Source organism: Rhineura floridana, chromosome 3, assembly GCF_030035675.1.
Source record: "Rhineura floridana isolate rRhiFlo1 chromosome 3, rRhiFlo1.hap2, whole genome shotgun sequence".
Taxonomy (NCBI): Eukaryota; Metazoa; Chordata; class Lepidosauria; order Squamata; family Rhineuridae; genus Rhineura; species Rhineura floridana.
Window position 1 is genome coordinate 103,193,619 of NC_084482.1, and position 24,961 is coordinate 103,218,579.

A 24,961-nucleotide genomic window follows, 5' to 3' on the forward strand; every position below is an offset into this window, starting at 1 on the left:
GTTTCCGTCCATTATAGCAGGACCAAAAGTCTAAATACTGACCATAAGACTTGAGGAGTTGGGGAACAATATATATTTATTTAACTATACAGGCTCACTAGTGAGTAACTGCTGACCTGAGTAACTACAGCTAACTACGGCAAGATTAGAAGTAAAATGAAAAGAAGTAGGCATTAAAGTACACACTGTATGACAGTAAAAACTGAAGTTGTGCCTCTCTGGCCATCTGACTAACTTCAGAGAAGTAATGTATATTAGCATAATTTTTCTATATCATAAAGGAAAAAACTATTGATGGGGGAGAAGAGGGCTGAAGACGTTTCATAAGAACAGCCTTTGGTGCCTTTGAATATAGGCAGAAAATATCTGTGAATGTGCATAAACATAAATAAAGCATGTTAACAGGAATGATATGGGAAAATATCTACAGATTTAATGGAAGTTACAACATCAGCGTGGAATTGTAGATCTTACCTAAAAACTGCAGTACACTATTGAAACCACTGTAAATCCAGTCAAATATAAAGGACATGTCCAAATCTTGCAGGTTCTGAAAGGAAACAAAGATAAACCCCATGGGTCAGAGTTTAACAAAGAAATGCGGAGTACTTGATAACATATCCACAGATAAATCACATGTATTACTCTGTGGTGAAACCACCAATACTGATCTTATTGTGAAACCACGAATGCTGATTGACTGGAATCTTAAAGAGTATGCTAGAGAGGCAAACATTCTGTTTTTATGCTTTTAAAAAAGGTTACGGCCACATTCCACAGAAGTACATTACAAGCTCTTCATGTCCAACAGGGTTTGGAATGGTATTTTTCAGATAACAGGTCCCCCAAGCCTTGCACCTGGTGTGTGTATGTGTTTGTTAGGGCCATACATGCATACACACACACACACAATCTGCTCACCCACATGGTTTATCTGCAAAAACAGCACAATGTGGAAAGGAAAGCTGCAGTCTTATGTGACACTGTGACTAATGCAACTTGGACCGCTCACGTGAGCAGATTTCTAGCATAAATCTGTCCAGCTCATCATCAGAAAAGGCATTTCGAAGTGAGTTTTGTGGTATGCCATGCAGGCCTATTGCACAAAAGGCTCAATGGGTACATGGAAGCTCTTGGCTTCATCTGAAATAACTCTTTGGAACCCAGAGGACAGCAGCTATTGTAACAAAATGGAATAGTTTAAAAATAACTGTGAAGTAACTTTGTGTGGCAAAGCTGTTGGTGGAGACCCATATGCGCATGGGAATTTCACGGTCTGCTAAGACTGAAGTGCTCCATGAATGCACAAAAGGTACCTTCCTCTTGCATTCTCAACAACAGGAAGCGAACAGGGCTGCATTCAGGAATCACATTCAAGATCTAGAAAGCAGAAACTAGGGAAGTGAGTAAAACTCAAAGCCCAGAAACATCAGTTTTATATCATTCCAAACAAAGACATTTATCTTCTGACAAAGTTGTTTAAAAATGCATATTCAATGATATTTTTTTAAACCACATGCCAAGACTGGTCTTAGTTCCACATCCAAAACTACAACATTGTGGTGGCACAGCATAAATCTAGTTTGATTCCAGACCTCCATGAATGGAAAGGAAGATCACATTCAGAAGAGATGTGATGGACGGATTAATGTATTATTGCCAAGGGAAAGTTGTCTTCTACTTTGATGCGTTACCAAATAAGAATTTACTTTGTCTAAAGTGGTGAAATACAGTGCCTTTCACTTCCAACAGTCCTCCTTCTAAATTGCCAGTTATGTGAAGCATAATTTAACTTAACGGCCATCTATATATGCTCAAACTAGAGTAGAGACCCAAAGCAAAATCAGGACATTTGTTTCAAATAATTTGAAATGCCAGAAAAAACAATTAACTTGTTTTTTTCAGAATAGCATAGTCAAGTTCATTTTGGGTGGGACAACTTTGTTTCAGAATACTAGCAATGTGACCTTCTCCAGCAAGACAGGTAATATAAGAGAAGACATAGAATTCAAATTAAATTCTAAGGCTACAGCATGATATGTCATCTGAAAGTTCTCAGAAAAATAACGAACAGCGCTGAGGATAAGCGAGGGGTGGGGTGAAGTTTCATTAAGATTTTCACACATCCAGAAAACGAACACCCCTTTTGGCAATCTCTTGCCAGGGCTGAAAAGGGCACAAAACTATTCACAGCAAGGTTAGGAAACATGTCAAACAGCCACTGCATTCCATTCCATGTGAAAGCAAAGCAAAAGGCATTGTTTGCCTTCTGTGACATCACCAAATATTGAAATCTAATTGGCTACATGGTGCAATGACATCATAATGGCTACGTGATAACCCACAAAAAACAACCCAATAAAAATGGGTTTGAATCAGAATGGAAGCAAATATGCCCACTGCCTATCAGCCTCCTTGAAAGCCCATTTTTGATGCCATTTGTTGCAGTAACAACATTCTGAATGTATCACTGTATGGAATCAAATCTTACATAGTTTTTAGCAAAGGACATGTCCTTCAAGCAAACCAAGATAATTTCTCTTATTTAGGAGAGCAGGTTTTATTAGTTTCAGACTAGAAAGCCTACAGGACTTAAGATTCTTTATCTACTGGCCAGTGAACATTTACATTCTTCCCTACAGTCTTGACGTCTTAATGGTTCAGACTGCATGAGATTAGTATGCTCATATTGGTCTATACCACCCATCCCCAATCTGCTGTCCTTCCGATGTTCTGGACTACTATTCCCATCATCCATCATCCCTGACCATTAGTCATTCTGGGAGTAGATGTCCAAAACATCTGGATGGCATCAGGTTGGGGAAAAGTGGGCTGTACTTCTAGCCACTATGGGGTTTCAGTGTAAGTCTGCACAGGAGGAAAATCAAAAGCATAGGAAGTGTCCCTTTCTCTTTGGAACACTCCAGCAATAGCAGAACATTCCCCTTACACGCTGCACAAAGCAGATTCATCGGCCGCTGAACCCACATCTGCATTATACATTTAAAGCAGTATCTTACCATTTTAAACAGTCATGGCTTCCCCCAAAGAATCCTGGGAATAGTCGTTTGTTAAGGGTGCTGAGAGTTATTAGGAGCCCCGTTCCCCCAAACAGAGCTACAATTTCCTGAGTTCCCTGGGAAGAGGGATTGATTGTTAAACTACTCTGGAAATTATAGCTCTCTGATGGGAATAAGAATAAGGAGTCTCTTAACTCTCAGCACCCTTAAACTACAGTTCCCAGGATTCTTGGGGGAAGCCATGACTATTAAATACAACTTTAAATGTATAGTGCAGATGGGACCTGAGAACTGAACTGGCATGAGTACAGTCAGCCCTGCAAACACCACATTGCCTGTTCCTGAATGCTCACTAGAAGCACCATAATCATAACAGCTGCTGGGAGAACCACAACTGATTCACTATCACCAGTACACTTATCCATAGAAACATCTAGTCTGATTTCCTCATCACTGCAGTATCCTATTTCCAATCAAAATCAAACCTGTCTCCAGTAAGTTTATTTATTTATTTATTACATTTATATACTGCCCCATAACTGAAGCTCTCTGGGCGGTTTACAGCAAAAGTTGAATGTTTCATTTGCATTTGCAGCTTACTCAGAAACCAACTGTGACACCACCAGGATAACTATTCATCAGGTTCTGTTATCTTGATGAAATAGGTTACAACTTTTGATGTACATCCCTAACAACTGTGTGGAGTGTGGATGGGGCACTCTGTAGGTCAGGAGACATGAGTCCAGAGTCCCTTGATTGTGGTAAAGTGTAATCAAGAATTCAGTAATTCAAAGAAGGTTCCAATGTGAATTTTTTGTGACAAGACAATTAAAATGAAATGGACTGCCTTCAAGTCGATTCCGACTTATGGCGACCCTATGAATAGGGTTTTCATGGTAAGCGGTATTCAGAGGGGGTTTACCATTGCCTCCCTCTGAGGCTAAGAGGCAGTGACTGGCCTAAGGTCACCCAGTAAGCTTCATGGCTGTGTGGGGATTCGAAACCTGGTCTCCCAGGTCGTAGTCCAACACCTTAACCCAGCCTTTCCCAACCAGTGTGCCTCCAGATGTTGTTGGACCACAATTCCCATCTTTCCTGACCATTGGCAATGCTGGCTGAGGCTGATGGGAGTTGTGGTCCAACAACATCTGGAGGCACACTAGTTGGGAAAGGCTGCCTTAACCACAACACCACACTGGCTCTCTGACAAGACAATAGGAACTTGTAAAAAGCTGTGTAAGAGAAACCTAAAACCATTCTATTACCTGTTGCCTAGAAGGTGTTGCATTATGGAGATAGATGGCAGACAGCCAGAAAATATATTCAGATCACAAGGACAAAATCCTTATTTTCTGTTTCGAACACTGCAGCGCTCAGTATTACGCATGAAAAATATTTATGTTGGGAACATTTATGTCCAACTTGCTGCTTTATCTTATGCAAGTCTCTTGAACTCATTACATCTCTCAAATACACTCCACATTTCTGTAGCCTTTACCATAAAACCATGGTATCCTTCTGGGGAGACCGGCTGAGTTGGGAGTAGAAGGGACTGCATGGCAGTGGTTCCACTCCTACTTAGCAGGTCAGCCCCAAAAGGTGGTGCTTGGGGAACACTGCTCGGCACCCTGGACTCTCCAGTATGGGGTTCCGCAGGGGTCAGTTCTGTCCCCTATGCAGTTCAACACCTACATGAAACCGTTGGGTGCAGTCATCTGGAGCTTTGAAGTACGTTGCCATCAGTATGCTGATGACACACAGCTCTATTTCTCCTTTTCATCTTCATCAGGTGAGGCTGTCAATGTGCTGAACAATGGCCTGGCTGCGACAATGGACTGGATGAGGGCTAATAAACTGAGGCTCAATCCAGACAAGACTGAGATGCTGCTAGTGGGTGGTTTTTCAGACCGGATGGTGGATGTCCAACCTGTCCTGGATGGGGTTGCACTCCCTCTGAAGGAGCAGGTTCATAGCTTGGGGGTTCTCCTAGAACCATCTCTGTCACTTGAGCCTCAGGCAGCCTCGGTGGCACGGAGTGCCTTCTACCGTCTTTGGTTGGTGGCCCAGCTACACCCCTATCTGGACAGGGATAACCTGGCTTCAGTTGTCCATGCTCTGGTAACCTCAAGTTAGATTACTGTACTGTGCTCTACGTGGGGCTGCCTTTGAAGACGGTTCGGAAGCTGCAGCTTGTGCAAAATGCAGCGGCCAGATTGGTAACAGGGACCAGACGGTTCAAACATATAAAACTGTTTCTGGCCTGCTTGCATTGGCTGCCTGTATATTTCTGAGCTCAATTCAAGATGCTGGTTTTAACCTATAAAGCCTTACATGGCTTAGGACCACAATACCTGATGGAACGCCTCTCCCGACACGAACCCACCCGTACACTACACTCAACATCGAAGGCTCTCCTCTGGGTGCCTCCTCCTAGGGAAGTTGGGAGTCTGGCAACAAGGGAGAGGGCCTTCTCAGTGGTGGCTCCCAAATTATGAAATGATGATTGTGATGAGGTGCTCCTGGCGCCAACACTGTTATCTTTTTGGCACCAGGTCAAGACTTTCTTCTTCTCCCAGGCATTTTAGCATGTGTTTTTAAATTGCCTTTTAAAAATGTGTTTTTAAATTTGTATATTTGTTTTTAATGTTTTTAATTGTTATAAACCGCCCAGAGAGCTTTGGCTATGGGGCAGTATAGAAATGCAATCAAACAAACAAACAAACAAACAAATAAAAGAATCGAAAGGTGTCAGTGTCACATTTTTTCACTCTCAGCAATGCCTATATACATTGGGGTCTTAGGGCCGAAGTAAGTTAAAGCAGTCATTGATTGGTTGCCAAGAAGAGCCTCCTTGTATTGCAGTGTCCCCTCTTGACCATATTGTGCAGTTTCATTTTGTTACATTATGGTCATTCAGTTGTGCACTTCCCTGCTAGTGGCACCCAATGATGTGGAATGGAATTGTGGAAACGCAACTGACATCACATCAGAAACAGAAGCGAGAATGTAGTATGGGGTCATTTTCAGCAGCAGCCTCATGTGTACCATGTATCTGGATGGCTTCTCCTATGGCAGGGTAGTCTGGTTTTAGGATAACACCGATTTGCAATACATCCCCAATAATTATTAGCCACAAATTTATTATCATCCCTCGTGCCTCAAATATTAGTTACCTGGGGACACAGACAGACTGAACAACAAAAAGGCCCCATTCATACTTCCCTCTCTGTTCACCAGGAAGCAAATAAAATGCTGTTAAGTCATATTCATGGAGAAAAAGGAGGTTCTTCCCCTAGATTCCCTATTAATTGTCTAAAGAATACAGAACCGTCTGGTGTTAACATAAATGCCAAGATCTGTCACATGAACTATAACAAGGAAAAGAAAACAGATTTGGATCTGTGCTATGCTTTCCCTTATTACAAAAGAGTAAGACTAGCAACCTGATCCTATGTTTACTCAGTACCACTAATTTCAGTAGGATTTACTATGAAGTAAGATTGCATGGAATTGTATAAACTGCTTGGCTGACCTACACAACAACTGATTAGATACAACATTAAGGACAGAACACACTCACCCCATGAACTCTAGGTTACACAATGCTACATCTAAAACTGACACTTACACGTCTCAAAAGCAAAGGTCAAGAACAAGCAAACACAGCAGTACATAGACGTCATCTGATTTATTTATTGCTTGAACAAAATACCGAATAGGAAAAGCTTCCAAGAGGCTTAGAAAACACGATCTACTCAAGTGACACACAAATCAGTCCACAGGGTGTGATGCAAAATAACTGCTCAGATTTCAGAGGTGAAAATAACTTTACTAGGCTTTAAGAAGTTATGCTGGAGGAATCCTTTCAGGTTAAGCAATCCTGTAAACCGAAACAGAAGCCTCCAGGGATTTTCTTTAAAATTACATTTGAAGACAACATCCTTTATAGGATTGAAACACGCTGTAGAAGGGGAACACAGTGGAGAAGATACCATGGACTCTTTTCAGTCCCACCAACCAAACTGTACATTTTTACATTTCTATTGTTAAATGGGATATATATGTATGTGTGTGTGCGTGTTAGTGTTACTGAAAAGACTAACACTTAAAGATTTCAAGGGATTCATACCTTGTTCTTTTGTAACTGCTGCTCTGGGCTTCTGGGGAAGGAGAGGGGGAATAGAAATTATGTAGCAGTAATAATAGTACTCTACAACAGTCAAAGTCAAGTACTTCAAGTATGGGGAACAGGAGGGGGAGAAAGAATGGTAAGGGGAGCGTGCCATAGTTGGTTATTGGTACAGTACTAATGTCGAGATGTGAAGGCCCAGGGAAAAAACAGAAAAAATTGGGGAAAAATGCTTTTCCCTGGTTTTCTTCTTCTTCATTTTTTTCTGTCCCCCCCCCTGGAAAAAACTGGACAAAAGGGGGAAATGTTTTTCCAAATTTTTCCATCCTCCCCCCAGGCCTTTACATCTCTACTATTGACATGTTATAGTTAGGGTTCTGCAATCAGTTATTTTTATATAAAAGTCTGCTTGGATCATACGAACATAAGAAGAGCAGGCCAGTGGCCTATCTAGTCCAGCATCTCACAGTGGCTAACTAGATGCCTATGCAAAGCCCACAAGCAGGACCTCAGTGTATGAGCTCTCTCCCCTCCTGCAGCTTCCGGCAACTAGTTTTCAGAAGCATACCACATCTGATTGGTGGCACAGCACAGCCATCATGGCTAGCAGTTATTGATAGCGTGATCCTCCATGAATTTGTCTGATCTTCTTTTAAAGCTGCCCAAGTTGCACCGAAGATCTTCTATCTTAAGGCATAACCAACACAAAAGAGCCATATGCAGTTGTGTGAGGAGAAACACAAACTTCCCATGTGGCATCTGCAGCAAGTGGAGTGCCAGAACCTGTGGAACAGATGGAAAGCCCCACCAGCACTCTGCCATTTGCTCATCCAGGCCACACTAGGTTAAACTAGGAGTACAAGCAGATCTGGAAATTAGGCTCATCCTGGATCTTCCATCCACTGTAGCACTGGCCTCTATGATGAGTTGTAGGATGAGTCAAGAATCCTCCACACCCCATCACTCTGGCTACCAGGGAGTAAATAAAGGGTAAGGGAGGGCATATTTCCTTCTCCCACATTTCACAACTAAATATTATATTTGCAAACCAGGTAATCATCCTAACGTCCATTACTATGTGTTTGGTGCACTGTGGCCTAGATCAAGACGGGCTTTTCAGACTTGAGGTTCAGGTATAGAATCCATATTTTGCAGGCTACTAGCCCAGCTGCAATATAAAGGACGCCTCAGTTAGTGAAGAGACTGTAAATAAAACTGAAAGTGTATTATCATGCCAGCATTATAATGGTACATTAAAGTATTTAAAGCAGTGGTTCCCAACCCTGAGTGCCCAAATGTTGCTAGACTTGAACTCTAATCACCCCTAGCTAGCAAGGTCACTTATGATGTGGGGACTGACAAAATCTAGAGACCCAAGATTGGAGAATGCTGAGTAAGAGAAAAGTCACATCATCATCATCATCAGTATATTTGTTTTTAATGTTTTTAATTGTTGTAAACCACCCAGAGAGCTTCAGCTATGGGGCAGTATACAAATGCAATAAATAAATAAATCATCATCATCATCTATGAAAAATGGCTGCAATATGTATATTAGCACTGAATGAGGGGCATGATAGAAATTAATAAAAATTATGAATAACGTGGGGAAAATGAATGACAATAAATTATTCTTTCACTCCCCTGTGGGGCTTTAGGTTATTCAAATAAATGGATCAGCGTGACCCAACAAAGCTGTTCTTCTGGTTAAACTCTTCAGTTTAATGAAGCTTGCACAGGTAGGACTGAACATCAAAACCCTACAAAACACAGATTATGTTTTTTGTTTCAGAATGCTATGGCTTTGCCAGACAGAAAACAAGATACCAGAGTCCTTTTTGAAATGCTGATTTCAAACCTCTCATTTCTCCATTACCACCAGCCAGCCTTCACTTTCTCTCAACTCTGCAGTGGTACCTTTCCTATCTACAAAGGAAAAATGATTCCAAAGATAAAGGCAGATCCACATGTTTACTAATTAACATGGGACATTATACAGCAAGAGTGGGGACTTTGATTATGCTTGCGGCCAAGAGCTTTTTCACCCCAGCGGGACAAATTTGACAAATGGGCACCACTATCCACCTGTCAGTCACCTGATGTCACAATGCTGTCAGGTGATGATCCTCAGGACTTCAAAGCACTACACAGGGCTTGGAAAGAGCCCTGTGCAGTGCTTTGTACTGCTGATCAGCAGGCTTGAACTTACCATCTATCAGCTGATGGGTGATGACTTCAAGCCTGCTTTCTACAGGGATTGGCTGTGTGACCAAGCACCCCACAGGGAACTCAGTCGCGCATCCAATCTAGGTAGGTATCTCTACCTGCACTACAACTGACATCACATACAGGACAGGTGGGTGTGGTTTGCAGAAAACAGCCTTGCAGCCATGTTTTGCCCATCGGCCCAGGGTTCCAAATCCCTGGTATACAAGATGGTAATTCTGTGATGGTAGATTCTGGTTTTATAGTTGAGGTATGATTATCATTAGAAGAAGATATTTCACTCAAAAGCAATATCAACTTTGCGTTGAATCATCAAGTAAAAACTCCGATAAGAAAAACTACAGGATGAGTTACCATACAATCTGAGTGCACTTCAACCATTGTACTTTGAATTTCCACAATTTTAGGTCCATAGTCTCCTAGAAACAGCTTGGCAATTGAAAGTTTAAAGTCTACTATGTGACTCTGCAAAATTCACAGCAGTTTTATTGAACTTAGACTTCACTTAAATCTTAGCACTTCCAAGAACTGTTCATATTTTCAACCAATTTTCTATATGCGATTGAATTCTATTCCTTGTTAAATTCCATTCATAAGTAAAGCAGAAAAATATTGTAGTCTCTGACAGCAAAGTAGTATACAATTACTTTGGAAAACAAGCAAATATTTCCAGATAAATCAAAACTAAGATTTCTGTAAGATTTTCTATGGCAATTTGGTTACACTACTACAATATAGTGGACAGGTGCGCATTATGCAAACTATTGTTTGAGAGCTACCAAATGGGTGAGGTAATACCTTTTATTTGAGCCACAGAAGCTGAACCGAGTCTGCAGGTTTTTAAGCCAACAGTTAAGCATCTTTACACAACTTCTGTAACTGAATATTGCTTGCCAATACATGATGGCTCAATAGCCAGCTGGTTTCAAATCCTAATTTAAAGGGAATCCTAGTTAACCTTAACTGCAGTTAGTTCTAATGCAGATTTTGGTGGGCTTTAGGCATATGGGCAGTAACAATTCACACACCAGAAGTGGGGATTACATGAATGACACACATGCCCCTGCTCACTCCCAGTCTTTAAACCATAGTCAATTTCTTAACTATGCCTTACTACTGAAATAAATTCATGATCTTCTCATTTATACTACCTCTCTTTCCCTTCCCCCCCCCTCCTGTGTATCAGCTTTTAAGATGTAACCTCACTGGGGCAGGGCCCTCTCATTTCATATTCTGCAAAGTACTATGCACACATATGGGACTATAAGCAAACAGAGATTCCACACTACTCCATCTGCACCATTTGTGTGTGTCTCATTTGAATGAGCAGAGCCATAGCACTCTATAGCAATGGGGTTCAAATTTCTCAGACCTTCAGTGATCCCATTTCATACTGACGCTCACAGAATCTCAGCTTGTCTGCCACTAAATCCCTGTGTGTTGCTGCTTGGACTTTGTCATTGCCCTGTATGTGCTCTCAGGCCATCCTAGAACACCCCCAAACCTCCTGCAGCTGCACATTGCAAGGGAAGACTAGCAATGACAGGCAATCTGTCTATCAGACAGCTCACCCATCATTAATAAATCCTCCCATTGTGGAGCTTCCACAAAGCTTTTGTGGAATTTCAGAGTTAAGAAAAATAACATTCTGGGTTGAGTTAGGAAAAATAAAATTCAAGGAATATTGTGCTGTTGTAGTCACATTAGCTCCTAAACATCCACTGAAAAGGAATCAACAGTAGTCCGTTTTCTACTCATATTTTTATAGCAGATTCTATGTCATGAAGTGTCAAAGGCTGCATGTTTATTTTAATAGTGGTGGTCCGTTCTCATTTTGGTAACAAAGAAAGAAAGTTAGGGGAGACTACTTTGTAGAACTATTCCCGTTTAATTGATCTTCCAGCCAATCAAACAAAAAGCAGATTTGAACCCCTGCTTGGAGGGATGCCTGGGTACTGGTTAGTCTAAAAGGGTATGACTGATCTGAAATTGTATCACTGTTGGGCCAGAAATATGATTGTCTAAGAATACAACAGAGGGAAAGAAAAGGGACAGCCATACAGCATCCTTAAAAATAAATACTGCACTACTTAAACACCAGCAAAAGTATCTCCTAAACTGTAGTTCTGAGTTTACAGGTTACAATTCAATGTATTCTTATTACTTCTCCTATTTGCATTTTTTCAGTATTTGCTGATTAGCATTCCTGTCAATTGTCATAATAAACCACACCTAAGGATTTTGTAAGTTGAAGCTATTTTCTTTCAATAATGTACAAGAACATATAAAGAGCCCAGCTGGATTAGGCCGAACGCACTTGTTACCCAAAATCCTGTCCTCACTGTGGTCAATCAGATCCATTTTTATTTGATGCAGCTGGCTGGATTTAGCAGTCTGATGAATTTGTTATATTACTAATTATCAGTTTAGTGTATTTGATTATGTACTGATATGTGACCTCTTGTGAGAACATATAGCTGGGCTAGTAGAGGGGTGTGTGTTAGTTTCCTATGCATGGCACCCAATGTGTTTAGTCACTTTAGACCTTAGCCCAGTGCTGGATGATTTAGAAGAAACATACCAGAAGTCTCAAGGCAATTACGTAGTAATCCAATCCGTGCCATTCACTCATTAGTTTTGAGCAATCAGAGGTTAAGGGACACTTTGGGAGTGGTGTTGCAATTACTAGGCTGCCTTGCTTAACAGCCGTGGGCATATCTATCATCTCTGCCCTGACCTTTTAACACAACTGCATGCCTACCTTTCAACATGTAAGCAGCATCATTAATTTAAGGTGGGCTACTACAATGGTAAAACTGAGTAGTATGTAAGCAATTGGCCTATTTCCTACATATTTTTTTAAAAAAGCTATCCACTTCAGAGAACTTTGTATATATTTGTAACAAGAGTCAGACTAACTATAAGTATTGTAAGTTATATTTGCTATCACAAACCATCAGAGAGATGGTGTCACTTCTACGTTCATTATATGAAGAGATGGTAATGGTGATCAACAAGATACAATTTTTTTAATACAGTAGGTGTAACATTGTTTCTATTATTTGAATGAATTTCAACTTTTTTTGCTGATTCATTTAATTTCACCTAGCATTATCTCCCACCAAAAGGTGGAGTTAGTAATACAAAATAATCTGCACTGATACACATCATTAAATTCTTGAACCTTGGGAAATCAAAGTGAAACTTCTATGCCTGGCATACAGTGACCTAAACAAGCCTGAAATTGCAAAACTCCTACTTAGTACGGAAAAACTTTTTGCAAATTCCCAAAGCAGAACTTACAAGTTTAAATAGAAGCAAAGTAAACATTTAGTGTACTCTAGGGTCCATTTAAATAGTAGCATATTGATCTGCCATGCATTACATTCTACAAGTAATTGATAATGTTTTCTTTAAATATATATCTCTTTCTTGTATACCATTTTTTTTGATGTTCTTAAATCTTTGAAGACTTTGTAACTTCCTACCACCGTGACACAATGGCTGCCTCCTTTTCCACACAAGGTATAAGAATATATTCAACTCTATGAATATCAGCGAACAGTAGTTTTCAGTCCACTTTCTGGCCCAACTTATTTTTTGAACTTCTGATGCATAAATAAATTTATACCAGTTTGTTCTAAATTCATTCATCTAGAATAGCTACCACCACCATCAGGTATTCACTCACAATAATGTGGCATCTGCATTCCGTCTTCACTGGTAAACTTGCATTTAAGGGGGAGGGGTGAGTCTACTAAATCCTGACTGCGAACACAGTATAGTCAACCCAAATTCAGGAGGAACTAGTTTGTATTAAACAATGTTGAATAGTCACCCTATTTAAAAAACACAGTCCTATTCATAAATCTTCTAGCCTTCCACATTAGAAGCATGACAACATTTTAAATAGCTGCTTTAGTAATTCAAACAGTTTATTACTAGTTGTAGGAAAACAAGCACATGAAAGCACATACCAATAGCCAGATTGTAATTATATCTGCTAGAAGCATGTATTGCTAAGTTTAACTGGATTCTTTCTGGTGTAAGTAGACTTAGGTCTGCTGCCCAACTGTACTTTTGACTTGTTTCTAGGGCAGAGATGGGGGAACCAGTGACACTCCAGATGTTGCTAGACTACTACTCCCAACATCCTTGACCATTGACCATGGTAACTGGGGCTGATGGGAGCTGGAGTCTAATAATAAGTGGAGAGCCACAGGTTCATTACCCCTGCTCTAAGTGGCTTCAGATCCCCTAAAAGTGACAGAGCAGGCCAGATGAAATCTTAAACATTATTTAAGTTTAAGTTCTGTTACCAAAGACTAAATGATATTTATCACTTCATGTATGCATTTAATTCTATACAAAATTGGTGATGGGACAAGAAAATACAGTATAGAAACTCCTCCCCCAGTCCCAACCTGCCAAATATGCAATTGCCTTGTAATAGCCCAAGCTATCTCCACCACCATGGCAGCACTTTCTAATTCTCAAGTAACCCATGTTCCTCCCATATAGCCAGTGGTGTGCGTAATGAGTTTCCATCACTGAGAATTTATCAGTATTAAGCTTAATAATTATCCATCGGAAGGAGCTGCCAACTTATATTTTAACTAACTGAGAACATCATGTCTTCAATGAGAATGTGAATGTTCATGCACATAACTTGCAAGCTTGGCAGAGTGTTTTATGTTCAAATTCTTATTTATGAGGGAGCCCGCCTGGGCAAGTCATTTTGGAGTTCCTCATCTGTAAATGGTAATTGTAGTGGTTACCTCACAGAACTGTTCTTAAGGATGAACAAGACACAGATTGTCATTTTAGCCCATTCAATGTGCTATAACAGTGATTCATAGTGACAGTTTGATATGTGACAACAGGAAAGGTTAGTGGTCAAACCAACAACCTAGTTTTACCCTTTAAGCTCTCCTAACTACCTGCTTGCACTGACTCATCCTGTGACAGTTGGGCAAGCCACTTAAAGCTAGCTTCCTTTCTAAATAAGGAATATCATTTACTTAAGTAAAAATGCTAAACAGGACTGATGGACTGTTCACTAGTGCTCCCAAAATCTATCAATAAAAAAAAAAAAAGCCATCACCAAAAACAAAGCAGGTAAGGAAGTTAAAAAGAGGGAGAGATCACGGGATAGGCAAGCACTCGGGAGAAAGTAACCCTGGGAAGATGCGAGGATACTGGGACCAAGTGACAAAAGGGACAGGGCAGGGAAGAGACAGAACGAAATCTTTTTGGGGGGGGGGTGGATCAGTGGCGTGAAGAGAGGTTCTTTTGGGGAGGGCAGCAGACCAATGTGAAGTGGCGCTAAGGGCAGAAGCAGAGTAAAGGTGCCGGGCCAAGGTGCCGGGCCAAGAGGGAAATAAGTACGGGGGAGTCGGGGGAAGCAGAGCTTAAATGGGGGTATGACAAGCTATACAAATGAGGAGACAGGGAAGAGATCCATGGGAGGCTATGTGGAGAAGGCAGGCCAGAGGGAGTGAGGGAGGACGCTAGCCCGTGGCCAACAACCATTCCTCCCTACCCGGCTTCACCATCAGTGCTACTCACCCGCTATTGAGAGCCTGAGATCCAGGCCGCTCCGTCTTCAGCTCCGCCCGGCACCAACACAGGAGCCCGGAGGCCGCTCCACACTTTCTCTTCTCTTCTTCTCCGCTCCGCCCCTCCCCGGCTCCTTCCTTCCGGGCCCTGCTGCCCGGCCGGAGTATGGCAGCTGCCGGGAGGTGAGTGGCAATCTTTCTGCGGCGGATTTTCGAGGGCGGGGGTGTCTCTGCCTGTCCCTCCCTCGAGCATCACCTCTACAAGCTCCCCAACAAAGGCTGCTCATACTCCAGAAATTGCTTGTGCGGAAAAACACAACATCAGTCACCATCACCTTATAGCTGCTACAAGATATTCTATGCGAAAAGATGATCCTTTCCTTCAAAACCGCTTTTGGGGGCCTCGCTGGAGAAAGGAGGGCTGTGACTTTAACCGAAACCCGCGGTTACTTCTTCAGATCCGGTCTTCGCCCTTATATTGGGCAAGCTGCAGCCACCTCATATTCCCTCACGCCTAAATTATGAGTGTAATAGAGCTTAAAACCCCAAGCCAATATTTACCAGAGCCCCAGGAGCAACATTTGAAACATAACTCTCAAGACTAGATGTTGTGGTCCCCAAGGTCACTTAAAAAGGTTAGTTACCATTTAATATCTGTTGAGTGCTTTACAGTGCAACCTGACCATGCCTACTTGGAAATAAGCCCTATTGAATTCAGTGGGCCAGGCCTCCAAGAGGTCTTCTGTATCTTTAAAAGTTGTGCAGGGGGAAGGGAGAATTCCACCTTGTGGTTTTTCTCATTACAGTGTTGCAAAAACACCTGCACTTGGCTGACTTTCTCTTCTAAAGATACGTCTGAACCTGGCAACCCTATTTGGACTTCATCTCCCATCAGCCCTAGCCAGCATGGCCAAGGGTCAGAGATGATAGGAGTTGTAGTCCAAAAATCTGGAGGATTCCAGGCTGGGGAAGGCTAATCTAAGCTATATAGTTTAGCTATGATGTGAAAACCAAGGATGTTAGCTAAGATGGCCAACACCCACTCCTTAACAACATGACTTGCCCTGGCAGACACACTGTTTAACCAACTTTGATGAAATGTTGAGGGCATGCTAATGTGGTATCTAACACTTATCCCAAAGGGCTTTAGAAGCCTCCCATTGAACAATTACAAAATGGTGGCCAATTAAAATTTATTTTGGGTACAATGCAAAATCTGTACAAAATATACAGCAATTTAAAGACTTTCCATGGAAGTGCAGTTTTCGCTTGTTTGCAACCATATTTTTGCACACCCATAATATAATTCCAGTTGTTGTTTTTCTGATTTAGATTCTATCAAAACTTCAGGGAAATAATAGCTGGCTGCTGTAAAACAATCACAGTATCCTTTTACATGCCTTCTACTATATTTTCCATTATTATGCTGAAACAAAAGCAGATATACAAACAACTCAAAGTCATAAAGAGTTATTCAAAGGTAATGTCAGATTCTATTTCTGAAGTTCTAAACCAATTCTACCTGGGAGAGTCTGAGGGCACAATCCAACTGCTAGTTAAACTGGGCTGAGGATGTTGGATATGGCCAACTCCAAGCTGAGCCGGCAGGGTCTTGACTCAGCCAGGCTATGCCAGCAGAAGCCCCTCATTCTGGCTTAGCTGCGGTGGAGCTGGGACTCTGCCGGCTCAGCTGGGGGTCCACCGGGGAAGCCCAGCCCGGTGGAAGGGGAGCTAGCAGAAGCTGGCTTAAGGCCCTAAAAAGGGGCATTCTGGGGTTGTGTTGGAAGAGGGGCCAAGGGACTTAGGCCACATCCAATTCATGTTCGGGGTGCTCCTGCAGGTCCAGGCCCCTCTCCTGCCAGGAAAAAGGTCAGTCTAAGAAAATAACTGCAAATCAATAATTGGAAATCAATGGGGTATTTTTGAGAGCCAGATTTTACTTTCTAGTCCCTGTGTGCAGCTCTTGGCAGAGCCGGCATTCAGCCAGCACAGAGGCTCCCAAATGGCAGTTGGATGCCACGGACCTTCCCACCCGCTCCTCTTGCACCAGCTCCCCTTTCTCTGGCTTCCCCTGAGTTGGATTGCTCTGTGAGCCATGAACACGGGCAGATAGTAGTGTAATGGAGAGGGCATGCAGAGCAGTGCAACGCCAGGAGTTTTTTTTCTGAATAGGAGCAGTACATCATCTGTCACTTGATCTGGCAAGTGAATGAGGTGATAATGAGGCTTTCAAGTTTTACTATTGTACGTGACATATTTGCAAGGAGGAAGTTAGATGAGGCCAGCTATATATTATTATATATAATATATATCTACACAGCTCCCTGCATTTTTTAACTCTTCTTGAGGGTGTACCTATTGTGGCTGTCATGATGATGATGACGATGATTATAGTTTATTTATACCCTGCCTTATGGCCAAAAGGCCCTCAAGGCGGCTTACAAGAAAAACACAAATATAGGAATACATCAATAAAACAATACAATTTACAAAATTAAATAACAAATAACATTATTAAAAAACAGCAATTACAACTTCCAGTGAAAATAGAGTGTGGTGCAGGCGCCTGGAGCGGCAGAAACATCTCAGGCTACCCCCAACAAAGCACTGAGTTGGTTGTCTTTTTCCTTCTGTGCTTGCAAGTCCGACACGTTCAATTGAACTTCTGATCAGCTTCTCTGATGGCAAAATGCAAGTAAGCTTTCCCCAGCACCAGCTGGTTCCGCAGAAGCAGGGTGGGTCATGGCCTGGATGTCTTCCCTGTAGTTGTAAGTGACGGTAGCAGTGGCCCCCTGCTTGGCGACCATGTTGATCTTCTTGGAGAAGGTGCAGCCACCGCCCAGCTGGATGAGGGCGAGCATGGTGTATGTGCGGCGGCAGCGGCAGCCGGGACGCTGAAGTTGGTGAGGGGGTTGCAGGCATTGACGGCGTCGAGCCCCTCCGGCAGCACCAGCATGCCGGCCTCCCGGTGAGTCCTGCCTGTAGACGCCATTCTCGCTTGCCCTCGCACGGCTCAGCCTGTTAAACTTTTGCAAAGTTCTTGAGAACTGGATATACCCTCTTTTTGATTCACAAGAGCTGAATGATGTATCTCAAACACTGCAGAGCTCCTGTACTTCCAAATGTATCACTACATCACTGCTGACCATAAAAGAGACCCACCCCGTTATCAGCAGCAGCGATCAGGAGGCTCTCACCTTCCTTCATGGGGTTTGCTTGCTCTAGGCAAGAAACAGGGAAAAGTGTATCTAACATAGAGCTGCTACTCTAAGGGACACTGCTGCACCTGCTACCCTGGTGTCTGTAGAGCTACTCTCAAAGGCACAGGAGCCCAGCTGAGGTGACCAGTTGGCAGTCCCACACATGTCTTTCCCTTTCAGGATCTCCTCCATCCTAGATGTTGTGCAATAAAGGCTTTGATATTGCCACATGTGTTTGTATCTTTGTTGTTAGGGTGTGGGAGGTAGGAATCCCTTTCCCTCATCCCAGTATGAACTGGCTTCCGTTTCCCTCGGGATGGGACTTTCAAGAGGGAGCAGAGAACCTGATGGGGACAGGGACAGTGGTCCCTCCTCCCTCTCCACTCAGATTCCCTGGACTGTGAGGGGGCAGAACTTTCAGGATGCATAGGACAGATAGGCTATCAGGGTGCATGAAGCAATCTCCTGGAGAAGGGGGAAGGAAGACGGGAGGAAGTGGCCTTTAGGCCTGTTGGGATGCTACCTGGCAGGGATGGCCTATCAGGCAACGTAGAGGGAATGGTGATGTGGGCTGCCAAGGGGAGGGAGGCCAAAAGAGCTGGTTAGTCCATGCAGGGACCAGGCTATTAGTCTATGCTGGGCTCCTGTTGATTGGCTAAGGTGTGGCAGGGGGCAGGAACAGTGGGGGTTGTACCCCAGATTTGAACCTGGGGCCTCCAACCTATAAAACATAAGCTGTTCCCCTAGATAGCTCTCATCTTCCATTTCCTGGTATCTATGACAGGGTATTGAGCCTGGGAGCAGGGGAAGACAAATGCCCGAGGATGTGTTTGGTTCCTGTTTGCTGCTATGGTTGTGTGGGTAGAGAACTGCTCTATGTTGTTTCTGGTGAGGGTCCAAGTCCTGGGAGTTTCCTCTTTTTTGCCCTTAAGATTACTGTCCTTCACTCTCCCCTCTGGGCATGGAAAGGGTGAGTGGGGCCAAATCTGCCCCTTCCCCCAGCGGGCTCAAACTCTTGCTCCCCAGCCCCCTGTCCCATACAGTGAGCAACTGGAGGCTGTGGCTGTCAGTGTGTGTCTGTGGCTGCCCTTGTTGCATGTTCGGGCCACTCCCCGTGGCTGCTTATCAGACAGAGTCTTTCCCTGCCTGTGCCTGGGGGTTATGAACCTTTGCTCCTGGAGGGCTGGAAAGGACTGACTCCCCCACCCCCAGAATAATTGTAGTTGAGGATGCTGTCCTCATGCAGAACAGTTTTTGCTTTTAATAGTTTTGACAATACATTTTCAGTGTTTTAACATTTGTTGTTTGCCACCCTGGGATGCTTTTGGGAGGGAGGGGAGTGTATAAATTTTATAATAAATATAACAGTGTGTCCTCAACCATGCTCAAGTTCATTGGGTCTCAGTGCATGGTTGAGGAACAAGTGCCTTGTGAACAGAATGTTCTGAAACCTGTTCACTATGAAATCTTTATTCCTGTGCATCTTCAAGAATCCTTTCATCCTTTATTTTCTTGTTGCCTCCATGCCCTAATTGTGTGGATATGGTTGCAGTGAAAGCAAAACCTGCCTTCCAGTTCTGGCACTTGGTTGGTTCAAGCCCTGCAGAGAGGGATTCTACAGGGCGCATGCAAAGTCTGCCCTAGTAATGCTCCTAACTATTTCCGATGGAGGATCATAGCCTTATGTATTTTTTTATTTTCATCTCTCAAACTTGCACAAAACCAGAAAACTGCACAAGCAAACCACATTAAACATTTTTACATCAGAAATATTGGGCAGCAATTAGAAAAGTGCATGCTGAGAATTTACAGTTGCTTTTATTGCTTTCGGTTATTTTCTGTCATGCTCCTATTTCCAGTGGAGGAGCTTATATATATTTTTTCTTTTGATCTCTCAGGTTTGCACAAAAACAGTAAACTGCACGAGCACTGTTACAAGCACTTCCTTGGTGGGGAATATTTTTTTTTAAAAAGGTGCATGCACAGCTGTCTGTGCACATGCCCTGTCAGTTGTTATATGCCTTCAAGTCAATTACGACTTATGGTGACCCTATGAATCTTTATTTATTTATTTATTTCATTTGTATACAGTAGGGCCCCGCTTTACAGCGATTTGCTTCTCAGTGATTTGCTAATACAGCGGTCTCAATTAGACACAATTAGACTAAAGCCCCACTCATACGGCGCTTGTTCCCCTTTTACGGCGGTTTTTGGGCATCGCACGCCATTCTATTCAATGGATTCCGCTTTACAGTGGGGGTCCGAAACATAACCCGCTGTATGAGTGGGGCCCTACTGTATCGCCTCATAGCCGAAGCTCTCTGGGTGGTTTACAACAATTAAAAACATTAAAAACAAATATACAAATCTAGAAACACATTTTTAAAAAGCAATTTAAAAACACATGCTAAAATGCCTGGGAGAAAAGGAAAGTCTTGACCTGGCGCAAAAAGATAATAGTGTTGGCGCCAGGCACACCTTGTCAGACAGATCTGACACCCGGAGGAGGACCTTCGATGTTGAGCATAGTATACGGGTGGGTTCGTGTTGGGAGAGGCGTTCCATCAGGTATTGTGATCCTAAGCTGTGTAAGGCTTTATGGGTTAAAACCAGCACTTTGAATCGAGCTCGGAAACATACAGGCAGCCAATGCAAGCGGGCCAGAATCAGTTTTATATGTTCGAACTGTCTGGTCCCTGTTACCAATCTAGCTGCTGCATTTTGCACAAGGTGCAGCTTCCGAACCGTCTTCAAAGGCAGCCCCACATAGAGCACAGTACAGTAATCTAACTTGGAGGTTACCAGAGCATGGACAACTGAAGCCAGGTTATCCCTGGCCAGATAGGGACGTAGTATTGTGACCTGGGTCTTTATCGAGTCACATAAGAGCAGTGTTCCCAACCCAGGTGCCAGTTTGAGTAAATAGGTCTAGGCGTTGCTCGGGGGAGGGTAAAAGTCCCGCCAAAATTTGATTCACATCAGCCCACGTGGGGTTGTACACATCAAAAAGTTGTCCTAATTGCCCCCCCCCAGAAAATTCTCAGGGGGGAAAAGGCTGTTGCCAGGGGAGAGAGCCACCTCCATCCCCAGACAAAAGAGGGGCAGGCAGTGTAAAAATGAAGAGGGGGGGAGGGACAAAAACCCCAACAATAACAAATCTCTAGTCTCAACATACTCTCACACACATTTCTAGTAAAAAATACATCCTTGGTCTGGCGACTTAAAAGGGAACAGCAAAAGGAGGAGTGGGAGTGCTCAGGTCAAGAGAGTGTGAGTCAGGCAGGGCAGTGGGGTGGGAGTTCCAGGGTTCGTTATTTGAGACTCCAAGGTGGGAGGCAGCGGCACCCAAGAGTCAAAGGGGTCACCAAGTGGGACAGCAGGGTGATAGGGTGGCTCCCTCCCAGACAAAACAGGATACAAAGGCTGCAAGGGTTGGTGCACAGACAGGGAGCTCTTAGAAGCTTTCAATCCTTTATTTCTCGGCCGTAAATTTAGAGCCAGATTTTAAGGGATTTTAATTTTTTGCTTCTCCCCCTCTTCTTTTGAAAAGGACCAGTAGTTTATCTGGTGGGGGTGTGGAGTCTCTAGAAAACCCCTGAGATTACTTTAATTTGTCCAAATCAAAGGTACCGGTATCACGAAACTGCAGTTCAGAATATTTTATTATTATTATTATTATTATTATTATTATTATTATTATTATTTATAGGTATACCCATTCTAGCGGTGTGCTAGCGTAACTAACTTTTGTCCTATCTTTGGACCTAACCTGGATCCATAATTCTTACACATATAACCCAAGGGTGTTCCAGAATTGGGACAGGACTGTCCTGAACCCATTTTCAGGTGGGTGGTCTGGTGGGCAAAGGAAGGAGAGGGGAAAAAAGAGGTAGAAACCGGGCGTCCCCGGAATAGGAAAGCAACAGACAGTCCCCCAGACCTTTTCCGTAAGGGAATAACCCACGCCTAGGCCAGCAGCAGGAAGGCGGTTACAGTCAGAGAATTTGCGGGGAGCCAACTTCAGTCAGGAATCCGATTTCGTCCAATTACAGGAAATTGGATTCAGTCAGGAAATCGATTTCAGTCAGATACTGGAAGCTGGTTTCAATCAGAGAATTTGCAGGAAATCAGCTTCAGTCAGGAATTCGATTTCATCCAATTACAGGAAATCGAATTCAGTCAGGTACAGAAATTTAGATCGAAGGCTGAATTAAAGCTTTGAGCACTGCCCGGTTGTTTTTACTTACCACCACCAGGAAGAGGCTCGCGCTTGAGACGACCAGGGGACCAAACGGTCTCTACTGATGTAGTGCGCTGTCTGGCCGCTGAAGCGAGAGCTGCTTCCCAGCGGAGAGCCTGGAATCCTGCTCACAGCGCCATATGTTGTGGAATTTTCTCCTTAATGGAGTCCTTGTCCAGGAAACAACCCTGAGGCAGGTGGAAGCTTACAGCTGTTTATTATACTTACAACTATAAGGAGTGCCTGCTAGCATGTGTTATGGCGGAAGACTGCCTTCTTCCCCAAATTGAAGGTCTTTTATAAGATTTTACAATGTACAGCCATGTGTCCCAAGGTACCCCATAAGGGGCTTTACCTGTTTCCCGCTCCCACCTGGCTCCGTGATTCGTCAGGTAATTCTCCATTAAGAGGAAGTATGAATGCACATACTCATCTTTTCTCTGCCCCATCCTGTCACAACATCCGTCCCCTTCCACCTTATTTACATACTAGTACCAGCAACCCCTGAGAGTGGAAAATTCCACTTTAGTGTAGTTGGGCCACCAACCAAAGTGGGTAGAAGGCACTCCATGCCACCGAGGCTACCTGAGCCTCAAGTGACAGAGATGGTTCTAGGAGAACCCCCAAGCTACGAACCTGCTCCTTCAGGGCGAGTGCAACCCCATCCAGGACAGGTTGGACATCCACCATCTGGTCAGAAGAACCACCCGCTAGCAGCATCTCAGTCTTGTCTGGATTGAGCCTCAGTTTATTAGCCCTCATCCAGTCCATTGTCGCAGCCAGGCACCAGTTCAGCACATTGACAGCCTCACCTGATGAAGATGAAAAGGAGAAATAGAGCTGTGTGTCATCAGCATACTGATGGCAACGCACTCCAAAGCTCTGGATGACCGCACCCAACGGTTTCATGTAGATGATGAACAGCATGGGGGACAGAACTGACCCATGCATAACCCCATACTGGAGAGTCCAGGGTGCCGAGCAGTGTTCCCCAAGCACCACCTTCTGGAGCTGACCCGCCAAATAGGAGTGGAACCAGTGCCATGCAGTCCCTCCCACTCCCAACTCAGCTAGTCTACCCAGAAGGATACCATGGTCAATGATATCGAAAGCCACTGAGAGAGAGATCAAGGAGAATCAACAGAGTCACACTCCCCCTGTCTTTCTCGACAGAGGTCATCATACAGGGTGACCAAGACTGTTTCCATGCCAAAACCAGGCCTGAAACCCAACTGAAATGGATCCAGATAATCGGTCTCATCCAAGAGTGTCTGGAGCTGGCCTGCCACCATTCGTTCAAGGACCTTGCCCAGGAATGGAACATTTGCTACCGGCCTATAGTTACTAAGATTTTCTGGGTCCAGGGAGGGTTTCTTCAGGAGTGGTTTCACTACCGCCTCTTTCAGGCAGCCAGGGACCACCCTCTCTTGCAGAGAGGCATTAATCACTGGCCCAGCAGACTGTTCCATCCCTGCTAGCCTTTATTAGCCAAGAAGGGCAAGGATCCAGCACCGAAATGGTTGCACGAACCTGTCCAAGTACCTTGTCAACGTTTTCAAGCTGTACCAACTGAAACTCATCCAAGAAATCGGGACGAGGCTGTGCTCTGGATACCCCGCTTGATTCACCTGCTATAACACTGGAGTCTAAATCCTGGTAGATGCTAAAGATTTTATCCTGGAAGTGCCTAGCAAATTCATTACAGCGGGCCTCAGATGGTTCTTCCATGTCCTTGGGGCCAGTGTGTAATAGCCCCCGGACAATTCTGAAGAGCTCTGCTGGGCAGCAGATTGATGATTTGATAGTGGCAGCAAAATATTGTTTTTTTGCTGCTCTCACTGCCCCTAAATACAGCTTACCCTAGGCACTTACCAGTGTGTAATTGCATCCACCAGGAGTTCGTCTCCATTTGCACTCAAGTCGTCTCCTATATTGTTCCATCACTCTCAGCTCTGGGGTATACCATGGAGCCGTACGAGCTCTACACAGGAGACGGCGCTCAGGAGCAATCATGTTAACCGCCCGGGTCATTTCTGTATTCCACAGTTCAACCAGGGTTTTGACAGGAGCGCCAGCCCTATCAGCCGGAAAACTCACCAGAGCCCTTTGGAAACCATCTGGATCGATTAGTCTCTGGGGTGGACTCAACTTTTTTTTTATATATTCATAGATTTTTCATGGTAAGAGGTATTCTGAGGTGGTTTATCATTGCCTTCCTCTAAGTCTACGGCACCCAGTGTTCCCAGGCAATCTTCCATCCAAGTACTAACCAGGCCTGACCCTGCTTACCTTCCGAGATCGGGCGTTTTCAAGGTAGTATGGCCGTAGGCACCCTATCAGTACTGAATTGTAATTAAATCAACAAATTAGAAGGCAGGAAGAAACATAAAAGGGGATGCCTAAAAGTATGAATGGGAAACATTGAAGTTGCTTCTCATATACAAATTCAAATACATGGAGGTGTGAACTGTTGTTGTTATGTGCCTTTAAGTTGATTACAACTTATGACAACCCTATGAATCAATGACCTCCAAGAGCATCTGTCATGAACCACCCTGTTCAGATCTTGTAAGTTCAGGCCTGTGGCT

At 43.6% G+C, this 24,961-nt stretch overlaps 1 protein-coding gene and 1 pseudogene across 2 annotated transcripts in view; both read right to left on the minus strand.

Moving 5' to 3' along the window:
* Positions 1-15,404, minus strand: part of SAR1B (secretion associated Ras related GTPase 1B) — a 30,232-nt gene extending 14,828 nt beyond the window's left edge. The window contains exons 1-3 of one of the 2 annotated variants that reach the window (XM_061617143.1): positions 14,944-15,404; positions 7,150-7,180; positions 475-550 (exon numbers count right to left, since the gene is read on the minus strand). In XM_061617143.1, coding sequence (XP_061473127.1) covers positions 475-532 — 58 coding nt within the window. In that variant the 5' untranslated portion in view covers positions 533-550; positions 7,150-7,180; positions 14,944-15,404. The remainder of the gene's footprint in view (positions 1-474; positions 551-7,149; positions 7,181-14,943) is intronic. The other variant, XM_061617142.1, reaches the window with a different exon arrangement.
* A 9,190-nt stretch (positions 15,405-24,594) lies between these two features.
* Positions 24,595-24,703, minus strand: LOC133382547 (5S ribosomal RNA; annotated as a pseudogene).
* Positions 24,704-24,961: the final 258 nt, after the last annotated feature.